Consider the following 23357-nt stretch of genomic DNA (forward strand, 5'->3'; position numbering starts at 1 on the left):
GTTTTGCTTGAACCCAAAGACTAAAAGCTTTCACTTGCCGTTCAAATGCTTACCTCGGCGGGCGGGCGGGCGGGCTAAAGTGTATTAGATGCCTGCCGCTGATGATTCACAGCATCCCGCATTAACGCCGTCACTTCTAATCCATCATCTCGGGATAATTGAGATGAATCCCTCATTTCAATGACAAGTCGGCTTTTTTAAGAGCCAATTACTACTCGAAGTCGCACGCGGTGAAGGTTTGGGGGCTCCTGAGATATGCGATGTTGCCGAGAGGAGAGGAGATGAGATGGCATGGCTCCAAAAAAGCCATGAGTAGTGGATTTATGACAAACGCACACAAGCCTCCTTTGCGACCGACCGCCCGCCCGGTCCGGTAGGTAATGAATGCATCTCAAGGCCAGAATAATTCTGCTCAGTGTTTCTTAACTGGATCTTTCTTTAATTATATGTCAGAGGCCATAAAGAGCCAGGACTTTCTTTTACCTACCCCCCTTGTCTTGCTTTACGTCGCCACCGTTACTTGAAATGACGAAGAAAAGCAAGCTGAAAAAAGAAACGTGGATTTATTGCCATACACTCGATTGTTGCTACACGGAACTATTGCAACCACGACACACACAAGGAGGAAAACCTGTACAAATACTGAAGAAATAATGAATCGTTCAAGAGAACATGTACATATTCACAAATTCATCGCCCTGCTGAATAGATCCGCATTAAGAAAAACGTTGCACGCGTCGGTTTCCACGGCTATGACACGCTAGGGCTATTTGACGGAATCACAAAATAAATGCCGCACACTCTTCTTCTATTGCCTTTATATGAGGCCACATTATCTTTGGTGGGGGGATTAAAAAGATATAAGCGCTAATGTCGCTTTTCCACTGCTCAGCACTACTCGTCTTGGTTTGGGGCTCACTAGTCAGTTTTCCACCACATTTCTTTTGTCAAACTGCACCAAGAAAGTAATTATCCGCCATGGCCACCAGGAGGCAGTACAAGAACAACACAGCAGTCTATGCAGTCAAGATGGCAGCTCCTTTAAGGTCCTCGCAGAGGATAAATGACTACAACCACCATTATCGGAACTGTTCAAATCCCATCAGCACTGTTTGTGTTCAAATATCCAATGCTTAAAGGGGAAAAAGTAGAGGTGTGTGTGTTTCAACATGAGTCTTATGCGCGCGCGCTAGGTTAGTCTTCCACACTTTCATACCAAAACGTAGATTATTTTAGGCTGAAGAAGGTATGACTTGATTGGAGAAAGAAAAAAAAAAAAAAGACTGGATTCTTAGCATGTGGGTGAAGCGGCGCCATCTGGTGGACAAGTCTAACATTTCTAACCCAGGGAGGGAATCCTTGGTTCATGACTGTCTTGGTATTTGTTTTATATCCATGGCCTCGTTTACTACCCTGTCTTTTCCTAAAAAAAAAAAAAAAAAATCATAAATGTAATTATGACTTTACTGCACTAAATTAGCGATAAGACCTCAAAGTAATAGCGCAAAAATAGCTGTGAGAAGGTGTGCAGTGGACAAATGGTTTCGTTTCTTTAACTGAAGAAAAAAAAACGTGTTTAAAACAGAGGCTACGGCCTCTTAACGTGAAGCCCATCGTCCCCTGGCGCTCAACACGCATTCAGCACGCACACGCTCGTACACACAAGAAGCAGGAAAAGTCAGTGCAGGCCGTAGCTTCAGCTCAGCTCAAAGCCGGACGACGACTCGATGGCGTAGAGCAGCTTGTTCCTCATCTGATGCTGGCTGTAGAACTCGGGCAGCTTGAGCAAGTTCATGCAGGTGCTGGCCGTGGGCAGCCTGTCCAGGTCGGTGCCGCCGTTGTGGACGCAGAAGGCTGGGTACAACTCCTAAGGGGGGTGGGGGGAATTCAAGTCCACCAGTTCAGTACGTTCATTGCGAAGAAAAAAAAATATATTTTCCAAAAATGTCCAGCCTGTGCAAGGATACGCTTAGAAAGCAGGCCGCACTTTGACCTGGCAGGGAACGCTCATTTCATGTCATCTATCCTGCGTTGTTTTTTTTTTGGGCAGACTGTGACATTGAGCCTTTCCATCACAAGCAGCCTCGATTTCCTCTCCGCTATTCCAAGTCAGCAAATAGCCCATCATCCCGATTAAATGGTTCTTGGGGGTCTCAGCCGCAACGACCCCATTTTTCCGACAATTACCGTATTAAACTATCGTTGCTTATTGAGAACGTGTCGTTTCCCGAGGAGAGGGGAGGTGAAGGGAGAAAAAAAAAAAAAAAGGTGCAGTTTCCATCATCATTTTTAAATGGCTCTGCATGACAGCACCTATATCTCCGCTAATGAATCCCGGGCTCCTTTCACGATAGCTAATTAAGGCGGAGCTGGCTCCAGCCAGGGGGCCGTGTCAGGGGGGCTGCCCTGGCCGACCACAAATTAACGCCCGGACTGGAGGGGGAGAGAGAGAGAGAGAGAGAGCGAGAGAGAGAGAGACAGAGAGAGAGAGAGAGAGAGAGAGAGAGAGAGAAAGAGAACCGCCCACGCGTGCTGGCCAAAGTCAAATGGATTAAGAAGGGAGGTGGCGAGAGGAGGTAACAGCAGGGATTTGGATCCTCCATGCTAGCACGGGCAGGACAGCCATAAAGTTGAAGAAAGCTAATGAGGCTAATAAAAAGATACAATCCCAATGGACATCGTTGCTACTTCCCAAACCTTTTTAGCCCCAATTAGAAATGCGCTCATGTAAAGCGCTTAACACGTTGCCACTTATTTCGACCAGAGCAAATTTATGTTGAATTGAAAATTAGCACCAAAAAAATGCAGCCCCCGACCGAAAATGTCAAATGATACATTGATGACATCGCTTCCTCGTAAGCCGCATTACAAATGATGGAATGGAGACTCTCCGAAGAATCTGTGATTCAGCAACATTGCGGGGAAATGATGCGTGAAAAGTTCGAAAGTTCAGCTTAAATAAAAATGACAATATTTGTCCAGAGCGAGCAAAGCAGGGTCGTGAACCGGCGGGGCCCGATAACACTTAATGGCTTATCAGAGCGGCCTTATCGCTCCGGTCGGTCGGTCGGTGGCTGTTTTCAAGAAGTCGTCTATCTCTATCTCTCGCGCTCTCTCTCTCTCTCTCTCTCTCTATCTATCTATCTATCTATCTCCTGTTATTTGCATCCCAAACACATCAAAGCCACGTTTGGGCTTAACGGCACAGCGCCGCTGCCTTTCACATACTCGGTGGGAGCGCTTTCGGCGGGACACAAAAGACGCGAGGGTCCAACCTTGAAGCCGAGCAGAGGAGGTCTGGAGCAGCTGGTGACGAACTTGAGAAGCTTGCGCTTCTCTTCGTCTGTAAAGCCTTCCACCACCTCCCAGAAGATCTGGATGACGGGGTGCGTGGCCGTGTAGCCCCCTAAGGACGTGGCAAAGATGGAGCGGGAATCATTTTTTCAACCATTTTTGACATTGACTGCATTTTTATTTTACCAATGGTTCCTAGACGGACGGCAAATGAGTTGACTGGCCAAGTGGTGCACTTCAATTCGACCACGCCACCTACCTGAGTAGTTTGTAAACTTTTTCAGGTCATCGAGACAAATTGGCACGTGAGCGCCGGATATCAGCACCTGTTTAAAAAGCAAAAGTTGAATATTTCTGAACGCAAGGCATCGATCCTCCTCTCAAGTTTCGGTCACCTGGATCTCCTGCTGGTCAAACATGCGCAGCCACTCCAGGTTGACCACGTTGGCCAGCCCCTGCCTGAAGGCCAGGCAGTGCGGCCGGATCTGCTTGTTGAGCCGGTAGTCGGCCACCAGGTGGATGTACGCGATGCGGTTGGCCGTGGTGACGGGAATGTCCTTCCCGCCCAGCTTCAGTTCCACCACCTACCCGGACGAACGAACGAACGGACGTTTCGGGACATTCCGTCAGTTACAAAGCGAAAGCCGAAATAGAGGAATACATCCTTGATGGATGACTGCTTTCCTATCAGCTAAGTTTGGGCACAAAAAGCGCAACGGTCGGTGAACTCGTGCAAATAGGCCGGGGTTGAGCGTAATTGAGCGCCAGGTGGATGGAACTCCATCACAGGCAGGTCATTAAAACGTAGCACTCTGATTAAAGGTGCGTCAGCCCCGTCAAGTGCCCGCAGTTAAGTGCTCGGCTAAATATAGCGCGGCCAATGAACATCTGCTCCAATACAATTTGGCCCCGGGCTCGCTTTTCATTAGCTTTAGAGCAGTTAGCGCTTGATAAAATGTGCTCATGGCGGTTCATAAAGGCGGCTTTATGATGACATCACAATGTCTGCGGGAGGACAAGAACAGCCCCGCTAAATGGCAACTTTGTCACTTGCGCCCATTCTAAGTTCTTAGTTCTCTTGTGAGCGAGCGAGCGAGCGAGCGAGACACTTTGGACAGGTTGTTTACTCACCGCTGAGACATTACACCAGAGTTGAAGCACGGCCTGGCCTCTCTGACGCCGTGGCTCCAACAAAAAGCGAATGGTGATAAGCTTCCCGAGACCGTTGAGTCACAATGAAAGTTGCTGCTCAATTTTTTCTTTGCCATTATGTGCTAATGTACGAGAATTACGGCTCTTATCTGGCTCTCTCCCCGCTATCTCGCCGGTGGGGGGGCTGCTCCCGCCCGGCCGGCCGGGTGTGTGCCTAATCTTCCGCAAATGGTCCCCCCCCCTCCCTCCTCCCTATGATGTTTGCCGACTCGGCCGCTTTTCAGGCCGCTGTTTGACCAGAGCTAACAAGACGCGCTGAGTAAACAGCCCGGGCTCCGACTCTTAGCTTGGATGCCGCTCGCTTCTGTCATTTTTGGGTGGAGGAAATGTTTCACCTGAGCCTCTCCCAGATCGTTGTTGACCACCGTGAAGTTGAGACCCAGCTCCTCCACGTCGCCCTCGTAGCTCTTGAGGAAGAGAAGGTTCCGGTACATCTCTGGGTCCAGAGAGGCCAGATGGTGGATGTCCACGTCGGCGCTGGTGCCCAGCAACTTGGACAGGAAGAAACTGGCAAAGGGCAACTCCACCAGCATGTTCTCGTAAAGAGCCTGGAGAACCAAACCCAGGTCGAGTCAGGTGCGTCGTTGACGCTTCAAACTACCAAAACGGAAAAAGTCCCGACAGATGCTCGGTCCATTTTGTCAAGATTGTAAATATGCAACTGAGAGCAAAAGTCACTCCATCTGAAACTTTTCGAAATGCCAAGTCTCACCTTGACCTGAGACGCTATTAAGAAGCAGCGGCAGCAGGCAGGCAGGCAGGCAGGCAGGCCGGCAGGCAGGCAGGCAGGCAGTCAGGTGACTCATAAAACTCCAAAGCTAATGTACTGGAATCGCCGGAAAAAGAAGCCCTAAATATGCAGCTCTTTATAAATGATAGCGCTAAAAACCCTGAGCGCATCAGCTAAATGGATTATAAATCTCCAGGATTTCCATAATGCGTGCATCTTAAACACACACGCTCCGACTCGTAAATCAGGCCTATTTTCTAAACACGGCTTAATTGCGCAACTTCAAACATTGTCTATTTTTTATGCAAAATAATCCACTTAGTATTTCGCCGGTGGCCAGCGCTCGTTGAGGACCATATGTGCCGCCTGGCCCCCGGAAACCTATCAATAACGCTGGTGCCGGGAAGAGGCTACGTTTATGGATGGGGGAAGGGGAGGGCTCCCATCGTATTTTTCTTTTTTCTTTTCAACAACGCCACTTACTTTATTTACGAGTGTTTATTGCCAGAAATTGTGCCAAAATGACTTGGGGACGTTAAGAATTAATTATTATGGCCCTCGGGCGTTTTAATATAAGTGAGTGCAGTGGCAGCGCAATTAAAGCAGATCGAGGCGCCATCAGGTGGAATAAATGCCAGCAACAGTGCAGGTGCATTCTGTTGGCTGCCAAATAAATCGCCATCAATAAAATTATAATGCCTTTAAAAGGCATCAGCATCTATCAAAGGGGGGGGCACCTATACAGCTCACTGCACTCACCTTCATAGTTAGTTAGGAGGGAGCAAAAAAAAACAACTCAGTCTGTGTCCTGTGTAGTTCCGCAAGTGATGTTATGCAATAATAGAGAACGCCAGATGCTGGATGTTTTTTTTTCACCTATTGTGAGTTGATTTGAAATGTATCCTCCGCAATCAACGGGGCTTCCGCTGTAACCTGTTTCCATGTTTGCGCCTTAAATCTTCCCGCCCGTCACTTGGGTAGACAAGTGAGGAAGAAGGATGAGGAGCGGCGGCCGCTGCTGCTGCTGCCGCCGCTGCTGCTGCCGCCGCCGCCGCCGCTGATGCTCAATCCCATTTGGGTGAGTACCCGCAGCAGACGAACGAGCCACTCGCCGCGGCCGTAATGCATCAGCGCAACAATGGCACGCCTCCTACATGAATTAACTATATTAATCTCCCGTGTCCTTTGAGCCTCGCCCGCCGCCGGCCGGTGATGCAATCTATATAAAGGCTTTGCCCACTAAACAAATAGCGACGGGGCCGTGCAAAATGGCCGCTCAAACGTCCATTTTTATGGCGAGAGGGAGGAACTGGAGGTAGGGTTAATTGAAAGTCAAACTCACATTTATTTCCACACCCATTAGCGTTGGCGGATGAGCGAATACACAAACTCTTTGGATTGAACGCGATGGTCTAAGAGCCATCCGATTAACGTCGGTGGGCAAAGGCTCCAATTTGGGACGAGCTCGGGCCGGCCGCTCACCTTGCCCAGAATCCTGCCCAGAAAGTAGTAGTGTCGCGCAAAGGACTCCCCCACCAGCGTCTCGGCGGCGGGGTTGGGGTACAGCAGGCCTTCGTTGGTGGTCTTGAACATGCCCTGGTTGGGGTTGAAGCCCGACTTGAGGAGCTCGTTGAGGAACTCGCGGAAGATGCCCCCGCCGTCGATGCCCGCCTCGTCCAGGCCGTGGGCGTTCAGCAGGTGCACCCGGATTCTTTTCTTCAAGTCTGGCTCTGTACGTGTAAATAATCCAAAGCAATATTTTATTTTTGGATACATTCGAATCCAGCTCCGTAAAAGGTCCGAATAATGAACGCAAGGCGCGGCAAGGCGCGGCAAGGCGCGGCACGACTTATAGATAGACACATAAATGATATAGATCATGTCTTGAGCCTACTACTCATTTTAATCAGAGTGCTGGGGCCCAGCTCGGGTGGCCTTTTCCATTCAAAACACAAAAGAGGTGACTTAAAATAATTGATTCCGCCTTTTATGCCTTCCATTAGAATAATCGCAAGCACCATTACGCACGTGGCAGCGTGGGCGAGAGGAGGAGCTAACCTTCATTTTTACCTCCATATAAAGATTTGATAGGGGGCCGAACAAAAGTTGGAGAAAGAGTGGGGATATTGACAGCGCTTGCCCGAATACTGTCAATACGTCCCTACCGTTCTCTGGCGAGAGTTTGTCGTAGGCGTCTTCGTAGATGTAGTTACGTCGAATGGTGACGACGATGCCGTTGGAGAAGGGCCCGTCCCCCTGGACGTCCCGCTTGTCGGCATAGATTAACCTCTGGAAGATCTAACGCACAATACCGGATGGTTACATTCTTTTTTTTCTCGTCAGCCGTACGGACGGACGGGCTATAGCATAGCCGTTACCTTGACTCGCTCCTCGAACGGAACGACAAAAGGGAGCTCGGTGAGGATAGCCAGATGTCTCTCCTCCGACACGGACAGCTGCGGAGGCTCAGAGCCCACTGCAAAGTGCACACCAAAATAGTTACAATCGTTCCCATTCGAGAGGAAAAATAACATTTACTTATGTAAAGTACATGGCTGTATATGGGCCGTGTGCTGCATTCAACGGAGCTAGCTGTCCATTCGCCACTCATCCATTAAAGTGACGTTTGCTTTCTACCAACCTCCACATTTCGACCGTTAAGCCAGAATAGCAAAACTCCTCACTTGGCTTCCACTGCAGCTCAATTATTCTGCTCAATTAGTCAGTCTGATCTGCATTTTCCGTCTTTGAGTAGAAATACCGCCTCCGTCAGGGCGCTCGATATATGGCTCGTACATCAGCTCGGGGGAGGACGACGAAGGGTGTGTGTGTGTGTGTGTGTGTGTGGGGCGGGGCGGGGCGGGGGGATCCATTTGAGAAAATGAGAAAAGGAGCGAGCAAACAGCAGGAGCAGATGTGGCCGAGTTCAGCAGGTACTTTCAGGCTAATTGAATGGAGGCCATACAGCCTGGGAGTGACATTAGGCAGCTCATACACACATTGTTATCAGCTTGTTTTCACACAATGCAGTCACAAGCGCACAAGCGCGCACACACACACACACCTGGGCACTTTTCCTACTATTAGAGAGGCCTGGCTATGTTGTCGTGACAAGGCTCAATATGATCCATTCAAATAATTCATCTATTTTTACTGATAAAATTCTGCAAAGGGAAATCATTTATAAAGAAACGGTTCTGCTGTTCCACTCCAGGCCTCTAGGTGGCAATAATACTTATTGCATTGCAACACACACACTGGATTGGCATTCAATGAATCCTCTCCCTAAGCTGCCAATGTAACGTGGGCCTGAAAGTGTTAATATGTTTAGTGTATTTACAGTTCAAATGAAGAAAAAAACCGATAGTACCGTCCAGTGTTGATTGGAGCGGTCCGATGCGGCCCATCCTTCTGGTTCTCCACACGTGTCGAGCAGACGGCACGTAGAGCTGAGTGACCTGAGCGTGGAAACGAGCGTGACCGTTGCCGGGATTTTCTCAAGCTCAATGAAGGAAATGACTTTTGATGGAAGCGACGCTACCTTATCGGCTCGAATGTTGACCTCCTGAGAGAGCCAGTGTTCCGATGGGCAGAAGGGTCGGCGGATGTCGCGAGCCTTCAACATTTTCACCAAGTTTGTGATGACCTGGTTGAGTGCATACAAAGAAAGATGAGAGTTGCAGTAACATTGCAGTAAAAAGGATGAGTCAAAGTCGGCTGGTTTGTCATTCTCTTTGTTTCGTTTGGTATTTGGTTCCTCAGCAAAGACGAAAGTACGGCGAACTAAAGGCTCCTGGAATTGGAGGTTGACGACAACCGCCGTTTCACCTCAGCGCACAAAGGCCCCTTTAACGAGTTCTTCCGTCCCGCCATTTAGGGACCATTTCCATAGAACGCAAATGGAAGAGTTCTCCCCTAAAGAGCGTCATTCTCATAGGACGCCAATCAATCGTACAGCGTGCAGAGTGCAAAACGCTGTCAATGGAGCGTGCCGTGGCGAGCCAGCCCCCGAATCCCACAATGAATAAGCATTCCTTAATCAGCCCATCGGGTTAAGTGCCAGCCTTAATGGGCCTTTCCCAAACTCCGTCATGACACGCTTCTCCAAACATGGCCAAGAAGAAAGTTCCATTAGCAATATTAATACAAGCTTAGTTGATCATTTTCATTCAATTAGCTTCTTTCGATTAAATGGATAGCTCGACAATGGGGGCGATAAAAGATGGGGAGGGAGGGAGGGAGGGAGGGAGGGAGGGAGGGAGGGAGGGAGGGAGGGACGGCCGATGACACCAAGCAAACATTAGCGCGTTAGGGGTCGGCGGCGTTAAAGCCACTGTAAATCCCAGCGCTCAATTTGGAAAATGCACTTTTTTAATGGGTCCTTTTAGCTGACAAGCGGCCTTAGAGCGGATCTTTGATGAAAATCAAGCCCCTTCTCAGGTATTCGTCCACTTTCCTTCCGAGGAGTCACTTTCTACATTGGCCAGGTCACAGGTCGCGCGTGATTCCAGTGAGCGAGGAGGCGCAAAGGGGAGGGCATATTTTCCATCTCATTTGCTTGAGGTAAATAGTCAGCCCACGGCCTTTCCAGCTGCTCCTCCATTCATCGCTTTATGCTTGATTTCCAGCAAAGCACTGACAACGCACCGGTGCACATGCGCCGCCGCTTCTACCTTAAAGAGCTGCACCCAGCGTTTCTGCTCGGCCTGGATGCGCTGCTGCACCTCGGCGTTGGTCTTGACGCCCACGCTGCGGAAGGCCGCCATGTACTCCTCGCGGTGCTCCGTCTTGGTCTCCGGGTAGGCCAGCTTGATGATGCCGAGGCACGCGTCCCTCAGGCAGCGGGACAGAGTCACCAGCTCCAAAAGTGTGAAAGGCATGGTGGACAACTGGGTCTGCTGACCTGTTCCGTTTTTCCAATCATGAGAATATTGCAGAAGACATAGCGATCGTGGGAAATGCGGCGGGTCAGACAACGAGCACCTTCCGCTTCGTGCTCAAAAAACTCGCTGTCGTGCACGGAGATGAGCGAGTGGCTGAAGAGGGAGCTGAAGAGGTAGAAGAGCGGAATGATGCGGTTGGAGTCTTCGTAGGACATGGGCGAGCCTCTGGAGATCAGCTGCAGCAGCGGAACCATGGAGCTGGTGGAGATGGACAGATGGAGAGGACATGTCAGTGTGTGTGCTGCAACTGCGCTCGGATTTCAGGGCCCCTCCCAAAGCTCACCCGGTAATCATTTTGGTCGTCATGGAGGTGATCAGGTGCCAGAGATGCCGTAGGAACCGTGCGTTGAAGGCTAAACTGTACAGAAGTCTGCGGGAGGGAGAGCAAAAGAAAGGCGGGGCGGGGCAGGGCGGGGCGCAGGTTTCAGGAATTCAATGTCAACATTCATCATTTAACAAGCCGGCCAGAACAACTGCAAAGAGACCCTCGCTTAGCCGAGAAATAAATGACATTGTGCACTATCGTGGAATCTTCTCGGCCGCCCCGCCCCGCTCCAAAAGGAAATTAAATGAGCCATTAAGCTTTATTTAGGCGAGGCACCTTCCATTAGTAAACTAGTTGCTGCTGGGGGTCATAAACAGCCTCTGCGGCTTCCTGCTGGAGCCCCATTTAACTTAATGGCCAGTGGGGGGGAGATCAATTGGAGACAATGGAGGCCGGAGCAGGAGGTCCTCGCCGTGACCTCCCTCACAGTGCCAAACGTGCTCGCACGCTCGCGGAGAATGACATGATAACACAGAGGAGGGCCGGGCCGGGCCGGGCCGGGACGGGCCGAGCCGGGCCCCGCATACCTCGCGCGCCGAGGTGTGAAGCGCCTCATTGTTCACGGCCTGCCTGTGTACGCTCCTAAACTGCATGGCTTGTCACACAGCGGGCGAGAGCAGGCCACCATATTGTGCTAAGTAGGCCAAATTGAAGAGCCGTGCCTCCATCCAAAGGATGGCCCCTCCGTCAAATACTTGCATTCCATAACTTTGATTATTCTCGTCCTCAGACTGTAAAAGCCCCAAAAGACAATCGATAATTCCATTGGTGCAGGCAACAATGGATGAATTTGAACAGGGCTGTGTAGACTTTTCAGATCATCTCTTGAAGGATGCTTATGCTTTGACAGGACATCAAGTGTTGAGGGAGCGAGAACAGGTGTTGATCGAAATGACGCTGCTCAAATTCCGCCTCTCCCATCAAGCGATTCAATGGCCGCCCGCCGCCGCCGCTCTGAGCTGACCCCGATAAGGAGGGCTTGAAAAATGGTCCGCGGCCCGCCACGCGCCATCTGTCTACGCTACAGGGCTCTGGAGAGAAGCTCAGGGAGGAGAGTGCTCATAACAAGCCGCACGGGTGTTTGATTGAAATGGGAAACAAAGCACTAAATGCCAGCTGACGTGCTGATTTACAGCCTGCCCGAACCCCCAAAGCCCCTTTTCAATCACGGAATGAACCGCTAATAAACAAAGTCAAAAGGGGTTGGGGAGGGGCAAAGAAAGAAAGAAGGAAAGAAGAAAAAAAAAACAAAACAACAGCGCGATAAATCACGGCAGGAGGGATCCTTAGATTCCAGAGGTCGGAAGTGTCGAAGAGCCCGCCGACCGACGTTTGCTTTTCTCTCCGCTCGGTTCATATCCAATGCTAACCATCAAAATGGCATTAGGGAACGGGTGAAGGGATCATTCGAAAAGCAATTCCAATCTATTATCGGCTTTTAATGGCGCTCCGACTTTGCGCATATTTATGAAAAACGCAAGGTTGGCAAGACAAATTCAGAAAGCCACTCCTCCTCCTCCTTTAGTGGATCAGCACAGTAAATCAAGGGCGGGATGCAATTTGCTCCCCTTAGCCTCTTGTAAAGCTATCCCGTCCACTCTCGCAGTGATTCATCTTCTTCGGCCAGCTAATTATTTTGTACAGATATCCAATAATGATGAAAGACCAAGGGCGGGATTTATGGCAAAAGTGGCAGGAAAAAGGAAGGGACGTCGTAAAAAAATTAAGGGCATTAACGGAGCGCACTTGAAATTCTCCCGGAGAGGCAAAATCTACAATTAGGAGTCAACCGTCTTGCTCGAGTTGTAAATTTTAAGCGCGGACACATAATACGATCGTTGTCGTAATCGTTTTCAGGATCTCAATAGCCTCAACATACGGATCCGTTTTGAGTCAGGTTCTGCTACTGTAAATTCAACTGTTTTTTCCCTAGTTAACTTGTATTCAGCCAGCCAGCCAGCCAGCCAGCCAGCCAGCCAGCCAGCCAGCCAGCCAGCCAGCCAGCCAGCCAGCCAGCCAGCCAGCCAGCCAACCAGCACCTCTGACATCCTGGCCCTCATGTAATCAGCCTCCCGAGAAAAGGTAATTGCCCTCATCCAGCCCTGACAGCTTGACAGACATCTTCTGCTTCCTGTCGCCGCTTGTAAATGCCAGCGAGATGCGCTCGGCCAGCGGGCGGATGCCCTACCTTCTGCTCTCTTTGCAGACGGCCAGCGGGCGGATGCCCTACCTTCTGCTCTCTTTGCAAACGGCCAGCGGACGGATGCCCTACCTTCTCCTTCTGCTCTCTTAAACGAGGCTTACTGCGTCGAAACACGTCACGGTGCTAATTGTACAAATGTAAATGGACAATTAAGCGTTTCTTAATATTGGAAAAAAAATTTCAATATTGACCATTCCGTTACAGGTTGGAAAAAAATAGAACGCACAGACGCCCATTTGAACCTTTTGGTGGATGCTGCAAATTCACTCACCTGACTTTGGGAACCAGGAGGCGATGCTGCACCATGAGCGTGTGACAGATGGACGCCATCATGGTGAACACTTCCTCACTGGCCGAGTCCCTCCACACCAGGTTGAGTAGCGTGTTGGTCTGCTGTTTGGTGTCCAGCTTGCGCACGCATTCCTCAGTGATCAGCTGCACGGAGATGCGACTGTCATCCTAATGGGCCAAGAGGGAGTTTGTTCCGGTTAAGTTGATGAAGGTTGTCCGCATGCGTGCCACACACACGCACACCGTGTGCTTACGGTACCTTCACGGGCAGCGGGTGGATATCGGCGTCAGAGTCATCCTCGGAGTCGCTGCCCACCTCGGGCCGGTTGCAGCTCTCGGTCACGGGCAACAGGGGCAGCAATGTCCGCAGAGCACTTAAATACAGCAGCAGGCCTTCCTCCGAGAGCGAACCTGCCAAACGAATCGTGGCAGTCGTAGGTAGGTGAACGGACCGACGTGACGACGGCTGACGGAATCCACTCGACGGCTACACACCCAGGCAGTTCTCTCCTGCAGAGAGGACAAAGTAAAATATCCAGGGGGCGCGATTCTGGGCCACGGGGGAAGAGGTGACGGTGTTCCGGAGGGAGCCGAGGAAGGCCTCGAAGGGGAAGGCCAGCCGGGGGTCGGACAGGGCCGGGATGAAGAAGTGAAAGATCTGCTCCGTGAAGGGCGCCGAAATGAACTCCTCGGTGAAGGCGGCAAAGACAAAGTGCCTGCAAGACAATGACAGATGAGCTCCACTTTAAAAAGTTGCTTGGACCAAGAAACAAACAAAGAACCAATTAGGAATGAAAATGAGGGGCAGACTTTACGATGTGCGGGGCAGGTTGATCAGTCTGCTGAGCGAGCGCTCGGCTATTATGTCTGCAAACGGAGCTGCTTTGTGTGGCTCACATCTGTGTGGCGAACCCCCCCCTCCCCAAGTCACATAATGAGCTGTCGGACTGCGTGTGTGTACACAAGTTCCTCTCGCTCCCGCCTTGCTTTTCTTCAAAGAAGAAAAGGAGAACCCTGGACGTTTGCTCATAAGAATGTCTCGGACGCAAGGCAAACAGTCGCGAGACGACTTGAGGGCAGGGGGGTGAATTTTACAGCTTGTTGTAAATTGACTTGAGTGTCGACTCCGGGAGTAAAAGAATATGACAAAAAAGAAGCCTGACCCAGCTTGTCGTACCTGGCGCCCGCTGTGCAGGAGGAGTAGCTAAAGTGCAAAGGTTTGAGGATGTGCTCCAATAGTGTGCTTGCCAAGGGAATAGAAGGAGAGTCGCTGTACTCCAGACTCGGAGGGAGTCGGTGAGTCACCAAAATGTACAGCGACCTGTAATATCCTGAAAAAGGACGTCAACACATGAGATGTTCACAAATATTTCATTTCGGGTTGTTGACGCACGGACGGACGCACGGATGCACGGACGCACGGACGGGCGGACGGACGCACGCACGGACGGACGGACGCACGGACGGACGCGCGGACGCACGCACGGACGGGACTGTCGCCGCTTGCTTACCTTTCTGAATCATATAGTGCAAAATCTGCTCCACCGTTGACGCCACACAGTTGGCGTCAGCCAAGACGGGCAAGTAGACTCTCTCCGACGAGAAGATTTCCAACATCCGCATGGGAACGGCCACATTTAAGCTGTCGTCACCGCAGTTCTGCAGGAGTCTGGTTGGGAAAACATTGGAGATATTATCGAGTGGTTTTATTTAAGTTGCATATTCATTTGGGAAAAAACCCAAAAACAAACTTTTCAAAACCTGAATCTCAAACTTGGTAAGCACTAATGCACGACATTAGGTGCACAGATCCTCATTAGAATGCCAAAGTACCTGCAGCAAAAACCCAATAGCCTCTTGATCTGAAACATACACGTCTGCCTGTGTGGACCCACGAGCAGCTTGACAAACTGACAGTTGTGTTTCACCAGGTTCTGGCACAGCCATATCTGCAATCAAACACACGCCAAAACGACATTGGAGTAGAGAGACAAAGCCAGGCGAGTATAATCAAAGCTGTCCTCTCACCAATCGGTGCGCATCCACGCTCTGTCGGTAGAAAAAGATGAGCTGCCTCGAAAGCAGACTTAGGGTCGGGGCTTCCAAAACGGGCTGTGTCTGGTTGGCGCAGTCGTCAAAATGGGCCCTCTGGATCGCGTACTGAAGAAAAAAAGAAAATCAATCAATCCATCCCTCCATTTTAGAAAGAAAAAAATCGCCGAGATTCGAGAGGCAATTGGAGTATATTGAAGTGGGAAGAGGTTGACTATTTCCAAGATATAATAAAAGATTTTTTTTAACTATTTATTAAAGTTGTAGCATTTTAAGATTAAAGATGCGATATCACAAGAAGTCATTTTTGGAGATCGGCGTGAAAACCGACCTGTCGCTTCAAGTCTTGGTAGCCACGTACATAGGACTGAATGAGGATGGCGTTCTTCAGCCGTTTTCTATCATCCTGAGACATGACGGGGGGAAACAAGTGAGGAAATCATCTTACTGTAGAAAAACAATTTCTGACAATATGGTCATCATTTATATGGTTAATAGAATCATTCGTTTCTAAAGTGTGTAAACCCCAAAACTCCACAGTGGATTAGTCACCTCTCTTTTTCTTCTCTCTTCTTGAGTGCGATGCAGCAGGGATGCTTTCGCTTCCTGGGAAAAGCATACAATATATGACTGACCTTGTCATTTCGGGATAGGTCCAATAACCACACCTTACCTTTTTACTTGCTCCTCCGAGTGACACCTTAGGTCTCGTCTTGAAATCACCCTCGAAGCTAAACATCTTCACCTCTTTCCCATTGACTGATGGCGATCTTGACACTTATTCCTGCCCCCCCCCCAAAAAAAAAAAAAAGCTAAACCAAGGTGTAACCGAAAGCTAGTGGAGAGCTGTCAAAAATATGCTTGACAGTTGTAAGCAAGGAACAATACAGGACGCCAATAAATCACACAGCACTTGAGCGTTTGATTCCAGTCGTATTTAAATGTCAAACGTCATTTGTTATGATTCGGCTTCGACCACACTCAGTTCAACCGGCCGGCTTCCTTAGCTAGCAAATGACTCAGCAAGCAGGCTTGGAGCGAAACCGTCTACGTTGTACTAATCAAATATAGCAAGAATTGAGAGGGAAATGTGCACATTGGCGCAACGTTTCGACACCCGTGTTCGCGTAGAACGACTTTGTTGACGTTAGCGACTGAGCTAAGTCGCTAGCGGAGGCGCTAGCACTGATAAGGGCTACCATCACGGTGGGGTGCCCCTTTCAGACATCTGTGATAGTTAGACGGAACGGAGCGGAACTATAGGTGGCACATTGGCAGCCAGCGTGTGCAATGGTTACCTTTGGCGTGTGAACTGCGTGGGGGTTGCGGTGAGCTGTTTTAGAGCTGTATCCGGACGACTTATTTGCCTGTGTGCGCAAGAAGTCAACACACCACCGGGCGAAAGCGGAGACCCGATTACTTCCGCTTCCTGTACGTCTGCGAAGCCAATTGGACGAAAGGAAGGTCAATACTACGTCAGACGTAAACTGTATTCCAGTTAAACAGTTCAAATCTGATTTTTAACACGCAAATAGTGAATGGAGTGCAGTAGTACAAACGAAACAATAAAACCGGACCAAACTTGTCATCCATTTAATCCAAAAGATCATTGTCACGGGTAAACATAGTTCTATAATATTTAAACGAAAGCGTGTGCGCGCTTCACTGCTACTCTTAAACGATCGCAAAGACTGGAAATTTCAAATTTTCGAGGTACGGCGAATGCATCACGGGGCCACCGATGAAAGCGCACTCTCATCGAGGAATATGGATCCGATACAGTAAAGATAATTACATTTGATCGTTCATTGAATTGAAATGATAAGGAATATTTCTAATTTATATTTTATTTCTGTACATGCGTAGTACATGATTACATTACTGGCATTTTAAGTTTTTTCCTATTTTTGTCTTTAAATGTGCCTTTGACCAAATTTCCCTTTTCTAAAAATTAAAGTTGAATGAAGTTAACATTTGATCGAAAACGTTGTAGGTGTATGCAGTGAATGTACAAATATGAAATTCCGAGATTTATGGGAGCATCACGAAACTCAGCTGACAGATGAGGATTTAACTGTGGCTTCAAATGGGAAAATGCCGATAAAAGAGACCGCGTGAATCGGCTTTACAAAATGAGCACATATTGTAATTAATGCATTGTAAACTATGCCTATATGTCACGTTGATTTGTATTGTATCTAATTGTCCAAGTCATTAAGGGGCTAGATTAACAGCTCTCATGGATGATGAGGGGCTTGAGACAACCCCCTTTCTCTTCTTCTTGGATGTGATGGGTAAAAAAAAAAAAAAAAAAAAAAGAGGAGTGGCTGTGGTGGGGCTCATAAATCTGTAAGGGCCAATTGTAAATGGCTCCATATTTCACCGCAGCCTTAATTGAAATATTCATAGTGCATTTAATAAAATGAAAGCAGCTAGGCAGGCGCATGCAGACGGCTGTACAATCATCATGCGCAGCGAGATCTGATTATTGAAAAACAATCATGAAAACAGTAATAATTGTTTCATAAATACAGACTAAAAGAATTCTATTATAAAACAGAAAACACCTGAATACATAAGTAGAATAATAAAGCCAAATGGATCACTTTAATGAATGCTATTAGGTTTTCTTTTTTAAATAAAAATGACAATCATAAAAACTAGACAGCTGTTCTAGAGAAAATGTATATTCAAAGTAACAACAACAAAAAATACTCAAAATCAAAGTCACAAAGAGCTTCAATACTTTCGATAGATATAAGTGGGGTCGAATATTCGATTAGGTTTGTTTAAATGAAAGCCAATTTCCCAAGTTGGTTTTGTTTTGGTTATCTGCCCCAAACATTTGAATTCAGATATTCAGCAAAAATGAGTCATATTCTTTTGCCCCTGCTCTCTCTCTCTCTCTCTCTCTCTCTCTCTCTCTCTCTCTCTCTCTCTCTCTCTCTCTCTCTCTCTCTCTCTCATCCATCCATCCATCCATCCATCCATCCATTCATCCATCCATCCATCCATCCATCCATCCATCCATCCATCCATCCATCCATCCATCCATCCATCCATCCATCCATCCATGCACGTCAGCTTTCTCGTCGTCGTCCTTCTCTAGCTGCCGCTTATCATGGAGGTGCGCAATTAAATGGCGATCCTTTAGCTGCAAAGCGGCCGCTGACTTGTTGATTTCCCCCGAGCAAATAAAACGTCGGCCATGGCGCTGACGAATGGTGCAAAACTAATCAGCTTTATTGGTAGACAGGTTAAGGCCAACGGGGGTGTCGATAATTCTCGCGGTGACCTCCCTCTTCCATTAACTTTAAGTGGCTTATTAGACCTTGCACGCTCCATTCCAAGCGCAGCAGAATCGCCGCCATTGGAATTGGATTCATTTGGACGCTGGCTTCGCTCATTTTTATTTTTTTTTTTATTTTTCTCTTTTCAACATGTTGATAAGCGCATCCAAATGAGCAGTCCACTGTCCGTCGTCCGCATGGTTCCGTTTTCACTTGAATTTGCCGTGCATTCGGCCTCACACGTCACCTTCGCATGTTCGCGCGTGCCATTTTTCTCCACCGGCTGACGGTTATTATTAGGATTGCCGAATTACCCCGTGTGTGCACTTTTCTTTCATTTGTCATCTAAATCCAATTGGGGGCTGTGACAGCTCACCTTTGAAGCAAGATTCACAATTTAGTTTTAAAAAGGATTATGTCAACATTAAACCATGCCTTTAATAATCATTTGCCACCTGAGTAAAGGCGTCTCAATTATCCGTCACCCATTTTAAACCACGTTGGAAATTCAATGCATATTTTCAGTTATAAGCATATATATATATGCGTGTGTAGTTTTTTTGTTCATTTGTATTCATTCATTCATAATTCAGGTTGGAATAGAAAATTGTTCCGTTTTGTTTTCAACCACTTAAAAAACGAAAATCCGAGAAATAAAAACGAGATGTTAGTATAAAGCACTATTTGAACAATTAAAAAGTACATATATTCAAAATGAAAATGTCTCAAACTCACAACCGAGCACATACAAAACAGCAACATATATTACACATGTGATCATCCATAATCATGGATCAAAATAAGCCTCATATTCTTGCTGCAAAAAGGCAATAACATGTATTTCATACGAAAAACATTTTCCTGTGGTCACGTTCCAGGAAGTGACGTTTTTTTCTCTGTAACCAAAACAAATAATTAAAACGTTAAATAATTGAAATAAAACAAGAATTGGGCTCAGCCTTTGGGGGGTCATCCGCTAGAGGATTTAAACTCATTTGATCGACTGAAAACAAAAATGAACAAAACAAGGAAGTCCTGCACATCCAAATACATTTGATCAATATAAAAACCAAACCTGTACTGCCACACAGTTTCCTGCAGGAAAAACTAGTTCGCCATTTCTGCGTGCTGATTTTTGATATTCGAAAGCATCACTATTTCAAATAATATTAATAATGACCATAATACTAATATGTGTCTTGAAAAAGGCGCCTCGGGTGACCTTGAGGGGTGTGAAATCCTTCCAGTGGGCTGCACTTTAATTCCTTAAACGAATATTAACGACGAAGCTGTTAGTGTAAAATACGGCGCCTCGTTACAATGACTTGACGATGTTGCGTCTTTTGGGTGGAAGGTGCGTGACTGCACGCGAGCGCTAATGGAAATGAGGAGCGGAGGGAAGGGGAGGGGAGGGAAGGGGAAGGGGAAGGGAGGGGAGGGGTTACTTCTCCTCCCTCAGGCCGGCCAAGCGGCCAAGCGGCCAAGCGTCCGGCCGGCCGGCCGGCCAATCGTCTACACGGGACGAGCATTAAGTGTCACGCCAAGCTCGTCGTTGCTCCCACTCCCGGTCCCGTCCCAACTTTGGTGCGGTCGCTCTTAGCCGTCTCCCTCCAAGATGGAGAAGTCGAAAAACTTTCGCATCGACGCGCTGTTGGCGGCGGACACCCCGAAAGTGCAGACTTCCCCGCTGGCCCTGGTCACGTCGCCTGGAAGCGGCGGCAGCAGCGGCGGCGGCGGTGGCGGCGGAGCTGGAACCGGAGCGGCCAGCACCAACGCATCCTCCGAGCTCAACCCCGGGGACGCACTGCGCGCTGAGACGCCGTCCCCTCCGCGGATCTCCGCCCACCACGGCCTCATTCCAAAGCCCGGCTTCCTGAGCGGCCCTCACGGCGGCGGCGGCGGCGGCGGGATCCCCGCTCAAGCGCTCTACGGCCACCCCATGTACGCATACTCGGCGGCCGCGCTGAGCGCTCAGCACCCGGCGGCCCTGTCCTACGCGTCGTACCCGCCGCCGCCGCACGGCCACCACCAGCAGCATCAGCAGCACCACCAGCAGCACCAGCAGCAGCACCACCACCACCACCACCACCACGACCCCATCAAACTGACGGCCAGCACCTTCCAGCTGGACCACTGGCTGCGGGTGTCCACCGCCGGGATGATGCTGCCCAAAATGGCAGACTTTAACTGTGAGTAGACATTATTGCTTGGAATAAAGCCCCTGATTTCTTTCTATTTTAGCACAATTGCAATCAAGGGTAAGAACCTAAGCAATTAAAAAAAGCTAATTGATACTCTATTTGACTTGATGATATTATTACCTGCATGGAATGAGGCCGCTTTTAGCACCCAACAAGAATATGAATGTATCATATCTAAAAATGGCTGTTTTCCTGCACTTGGAAAATGGAACTGGCATTTGCGACTTATGGTGGCAATACGCTCTTTAGAAAATAAATCGTATCTGGTATACTTTCATTAAACTTGAGCTTTTTGTCTGGGTCCCATACAAAAATAATGTCCTTATCTTTTTATTATTGGTCCAGCTAAAGCACGCTGCCGTTGTCCTAAAACCAAAAATAATGAATTGACTAACTGCGTATATATTTCTCAAATATGTTGAGTAAAGAGGGCACGCTTTGGATAATAATACAACAATAAACTAAGCGTTTGAATGGATAAATAAATGCTAATAAAAGTTTGAAGATTTTAGTTTGAATTGGTTGTTTCAATTCTGAGCCAAAATGGCTACTGACCACCGAATACAATGTGCTGTTTACCCAATTGTAAAAATGACTAATGTAACTTGTTTCACATTTTAAAATGAAATAATAATTTACCTTTTGATTTGTCCTGCATTAATAATCGCTATTTGTGTTAAAAACAGACTTGTTATTGGAGTTGAAATTTGATGATAATAATAATAATAATAATAATAATATAAAACAAAGTTGAGTGAAATTTCAAGACAACAGACTTGGACAAAATTTTAAGATTAACACTATGTTTTGGAGACAGAAAATATGTCATCAAATTTGGCTTTGGACTGTGTAATGAAGAATTTGCCCGATGAGATCATAACTGGAATCGAACAACAACTAAGCAGGCTGTTGTTTTGTTGTTGCTTGTTTTGTTTGTTTTTTTAAAAGTATGTTTATGCGGTGGTTTAAAAAAATGTGGATATGTTTGTACGGTGGAAGCGAATGACGGCGTGCATACATACAAGGTGACACAGATGGATGATTTTTGGGAGAGGAACTAAAATGGACAGATAATGGACAGTGGGAAAGTGTCGGTGGGCTGTGAAAGCCACAGGGGATATGCTACTTGCTCAGCGCGCACACTGCCCTTTTTGTCCACGCTTGTTTCTAACAGATTTGGGGCAAAAAAAAAAAAAAAACAGCCGGCCCGCCGGCAGAGTTCATCTTCTATCCGGAGGACACTTTCATAGTTACCTGGGATACATTCGACCTACACAAAGGCTTTCATTCCACAATTAAAAAATGACTTATGATATTTCACCCCATCATGGAAAGTGAGAGCGTTCGTGTGTGTTTATAAGCAGCCCAAGCGCAATCCAACCTGCTGGGCAAGTGCAGGCGGCCGAGGACAGCGTTCACCAGTCAACAGCTGCTGGAGCTGGAGCACCAGTTCAAACTCAACAAGTACCTGTCTCGACCCAAACGCTTTGAGGTGGCCACCTCCCTCATGCTCACCGAAACGCAGGTAGCGCACATCTCGCCATTCTCTTTTCCGAGGTCCAAAATAACCGTACTAACAAGAAACTTTGACCTCAAGTTTGGGGCCGCAAAGTAAGATCCTGCTGGCCTCAAATGGCCCCCGGGCCTCAGGTTTCAAACCGCTGATCTAAATCCATCGACTGTGTATAGCTTTCTGTCTGTTCATCCACCCATCCATTAAGCCAAGTGTGCGTCCACTGTGGTTGTTTTTGGGGGGAAAAAAAAAAAAAAAGCTTCTAATTACAATGATGTCCTGGCCCGCCCCAAGGTGAAGATCTGGTTCCAGAATCGTCGCATGAAGTGGAAGCGGAGCAAGAAGGCCAAGGAACAAGCGGCGCAGGAGGCCGAGAAGCTGAAGGGCGGAGGCAAGGGCGCGCACGGCGGCGACAAGGGCGAGCAAGACGGCGAGCAGTCGGATTATGAGGGCGGCAAGACGACGATGGGCAAAAACGGCAGGATACGAGACTTGAAGGACAGCGACGACGAGGGCGACCGCTTTCTCTACAACTCCTCCGAGTGTTCCTCGGATGACGAGCGCAATCGGACCTGCGAGCTCAGCCCGCAAACTTAGAGTGCGCGGAGGGAGGAGGACTTTGCATGGAGAGACTTTTTATCATTGACATTTTTAGGAAAGAAAAAAAAAAGAATTAAAAAAAAAAAAAGCAAAAATACAGAGGTAATTTAACACTATACTTTGCCAACAGGCGACGACCGTACTTTGTGATATCAGTGGAAGTAAAAAAGTGCAGAGAAGCCAAAAAGATTTTCTATCGTTGAAATGTTACGATCAAATCTAACCAAGCAATTAAGTCTGTCACTTGCCAGGTAACCTGTAATTCTTTGCCAACATAATACGACAACAATGCGATACTAGACGAAAAACAAATTAGGCATAGGTATGGGATGTATTCATTTGTTTCCTATTATAATAAAAAAAAAACTCATCTCATTTCTACTTTTGATGTCTATGCAAAAAGGAGCTTTTTTTTTTTTTAATTTCATTTCATCTGCTTTGACAGCAATAATCTTGTTTTATGTTACGCCTTATTATGTTAAAAAAAGTTCAGTTTATTTTTCTATACTGTACTGTATTTATAAAAGAAAACAAGGCATGCTAAATTGTGGCGCAAACCGTGTCAAATAAATATTGTGATTTTTTTAAAAATACGTGTGTGAGTTGGAGCGACGGTTTGATTTATAGCGCAGGAGCAGGACACATGCAGCCTTGTTCGTTGACAGGCCGGGGTCATGGGAATGACTGTTAATGGCGCTGGCTG

The 23357-nt window shown here is 47.9% G+C and overlaps 2 protein-coding genes across 2 annotated transcripts; one reads left to right on the forward strand and one right to left on the reverse strand.

Annotated features, from left to right (window-relative positions):
* Window positions 1-544: 544 nt before the first annotated feature.
* Window positions 545-16486, reverse strand: ube3c (ubiquitin protein ligase E3C). The gene is made up of 24 exons (XM_049749976.2): window positions 16349-16486; window positions 15724-15834; window positions 15603-15656; window positions 15382-15456; window positions 15027-15158; window positions 14832-14947; window positions 14510-14667; window positions 14176-14329; window positions 13494-13714; window positions 13258-13409; window positions 12979-13166; window positions 10463-10549; window positions 10220-10377; window positions 9910-10139; window positions 8778-8882; window positions 8607-8694; window positions 7615-7712; window positions 7402-7534; window positions 6719-6966; window positions 4842-5054; window positions 3690-3878; window positions 3554-3620; window positions 3276-3406; window positions 545-1867 (listed from the first exon to the last, which is right to left on the reverse strand). The coding sequence occupies exons 2-24, from the start codon at window positions 15787-15789 to the stop codon at window positions 1697-1699; spliced, it is 3234 nt and encodes a 1077-aa protein (XP_049605933.1). The 5' UTR covers window positions 15790-15834; window positions 16349-16486; the 3' UTR covers window positions 545-1696.
* Window positions 16487-19693: 3207 nt separating this feature from the next.
* mnx1 (motor neuron and pancreas homeobox 1) lies at window positions 19694-23030 on the forward strand. The gene is made up of 3 exons (XM_049749030.2): window positions 19694-20529; window positions 21906-22066; window positions 22349-23030. The coding sequence occupies exons 1-3, from the start codon at window positions 19956-19958 to the stop codon at window positions 22649-22651; spliced, it is 1038 nt and encodes a 345-aa protein (XP_049604987.1). The 5' UTR covers window positions 19694-19955; the 3' UTR covers window positions 22652-23030.
* Window positions 23031-23357: the final 327 nt, after the last annotated feature.

The sequence above is a fragment of the Syngnathus scovelli genome, chromosome 18 (assembly GCF_024217435.2).
Source record: "Syngnathus scovelli strain Florida chromosome 18, RoL_Ssco_1.2, whole genome shotgun sequence".
Lineage (NCBI taxonomy): Eukaryota > Metazoa > Chordata > Actinopteri > Syngnathiformes > Syngnathidae > Syngnathus > Syngnathus scovelli.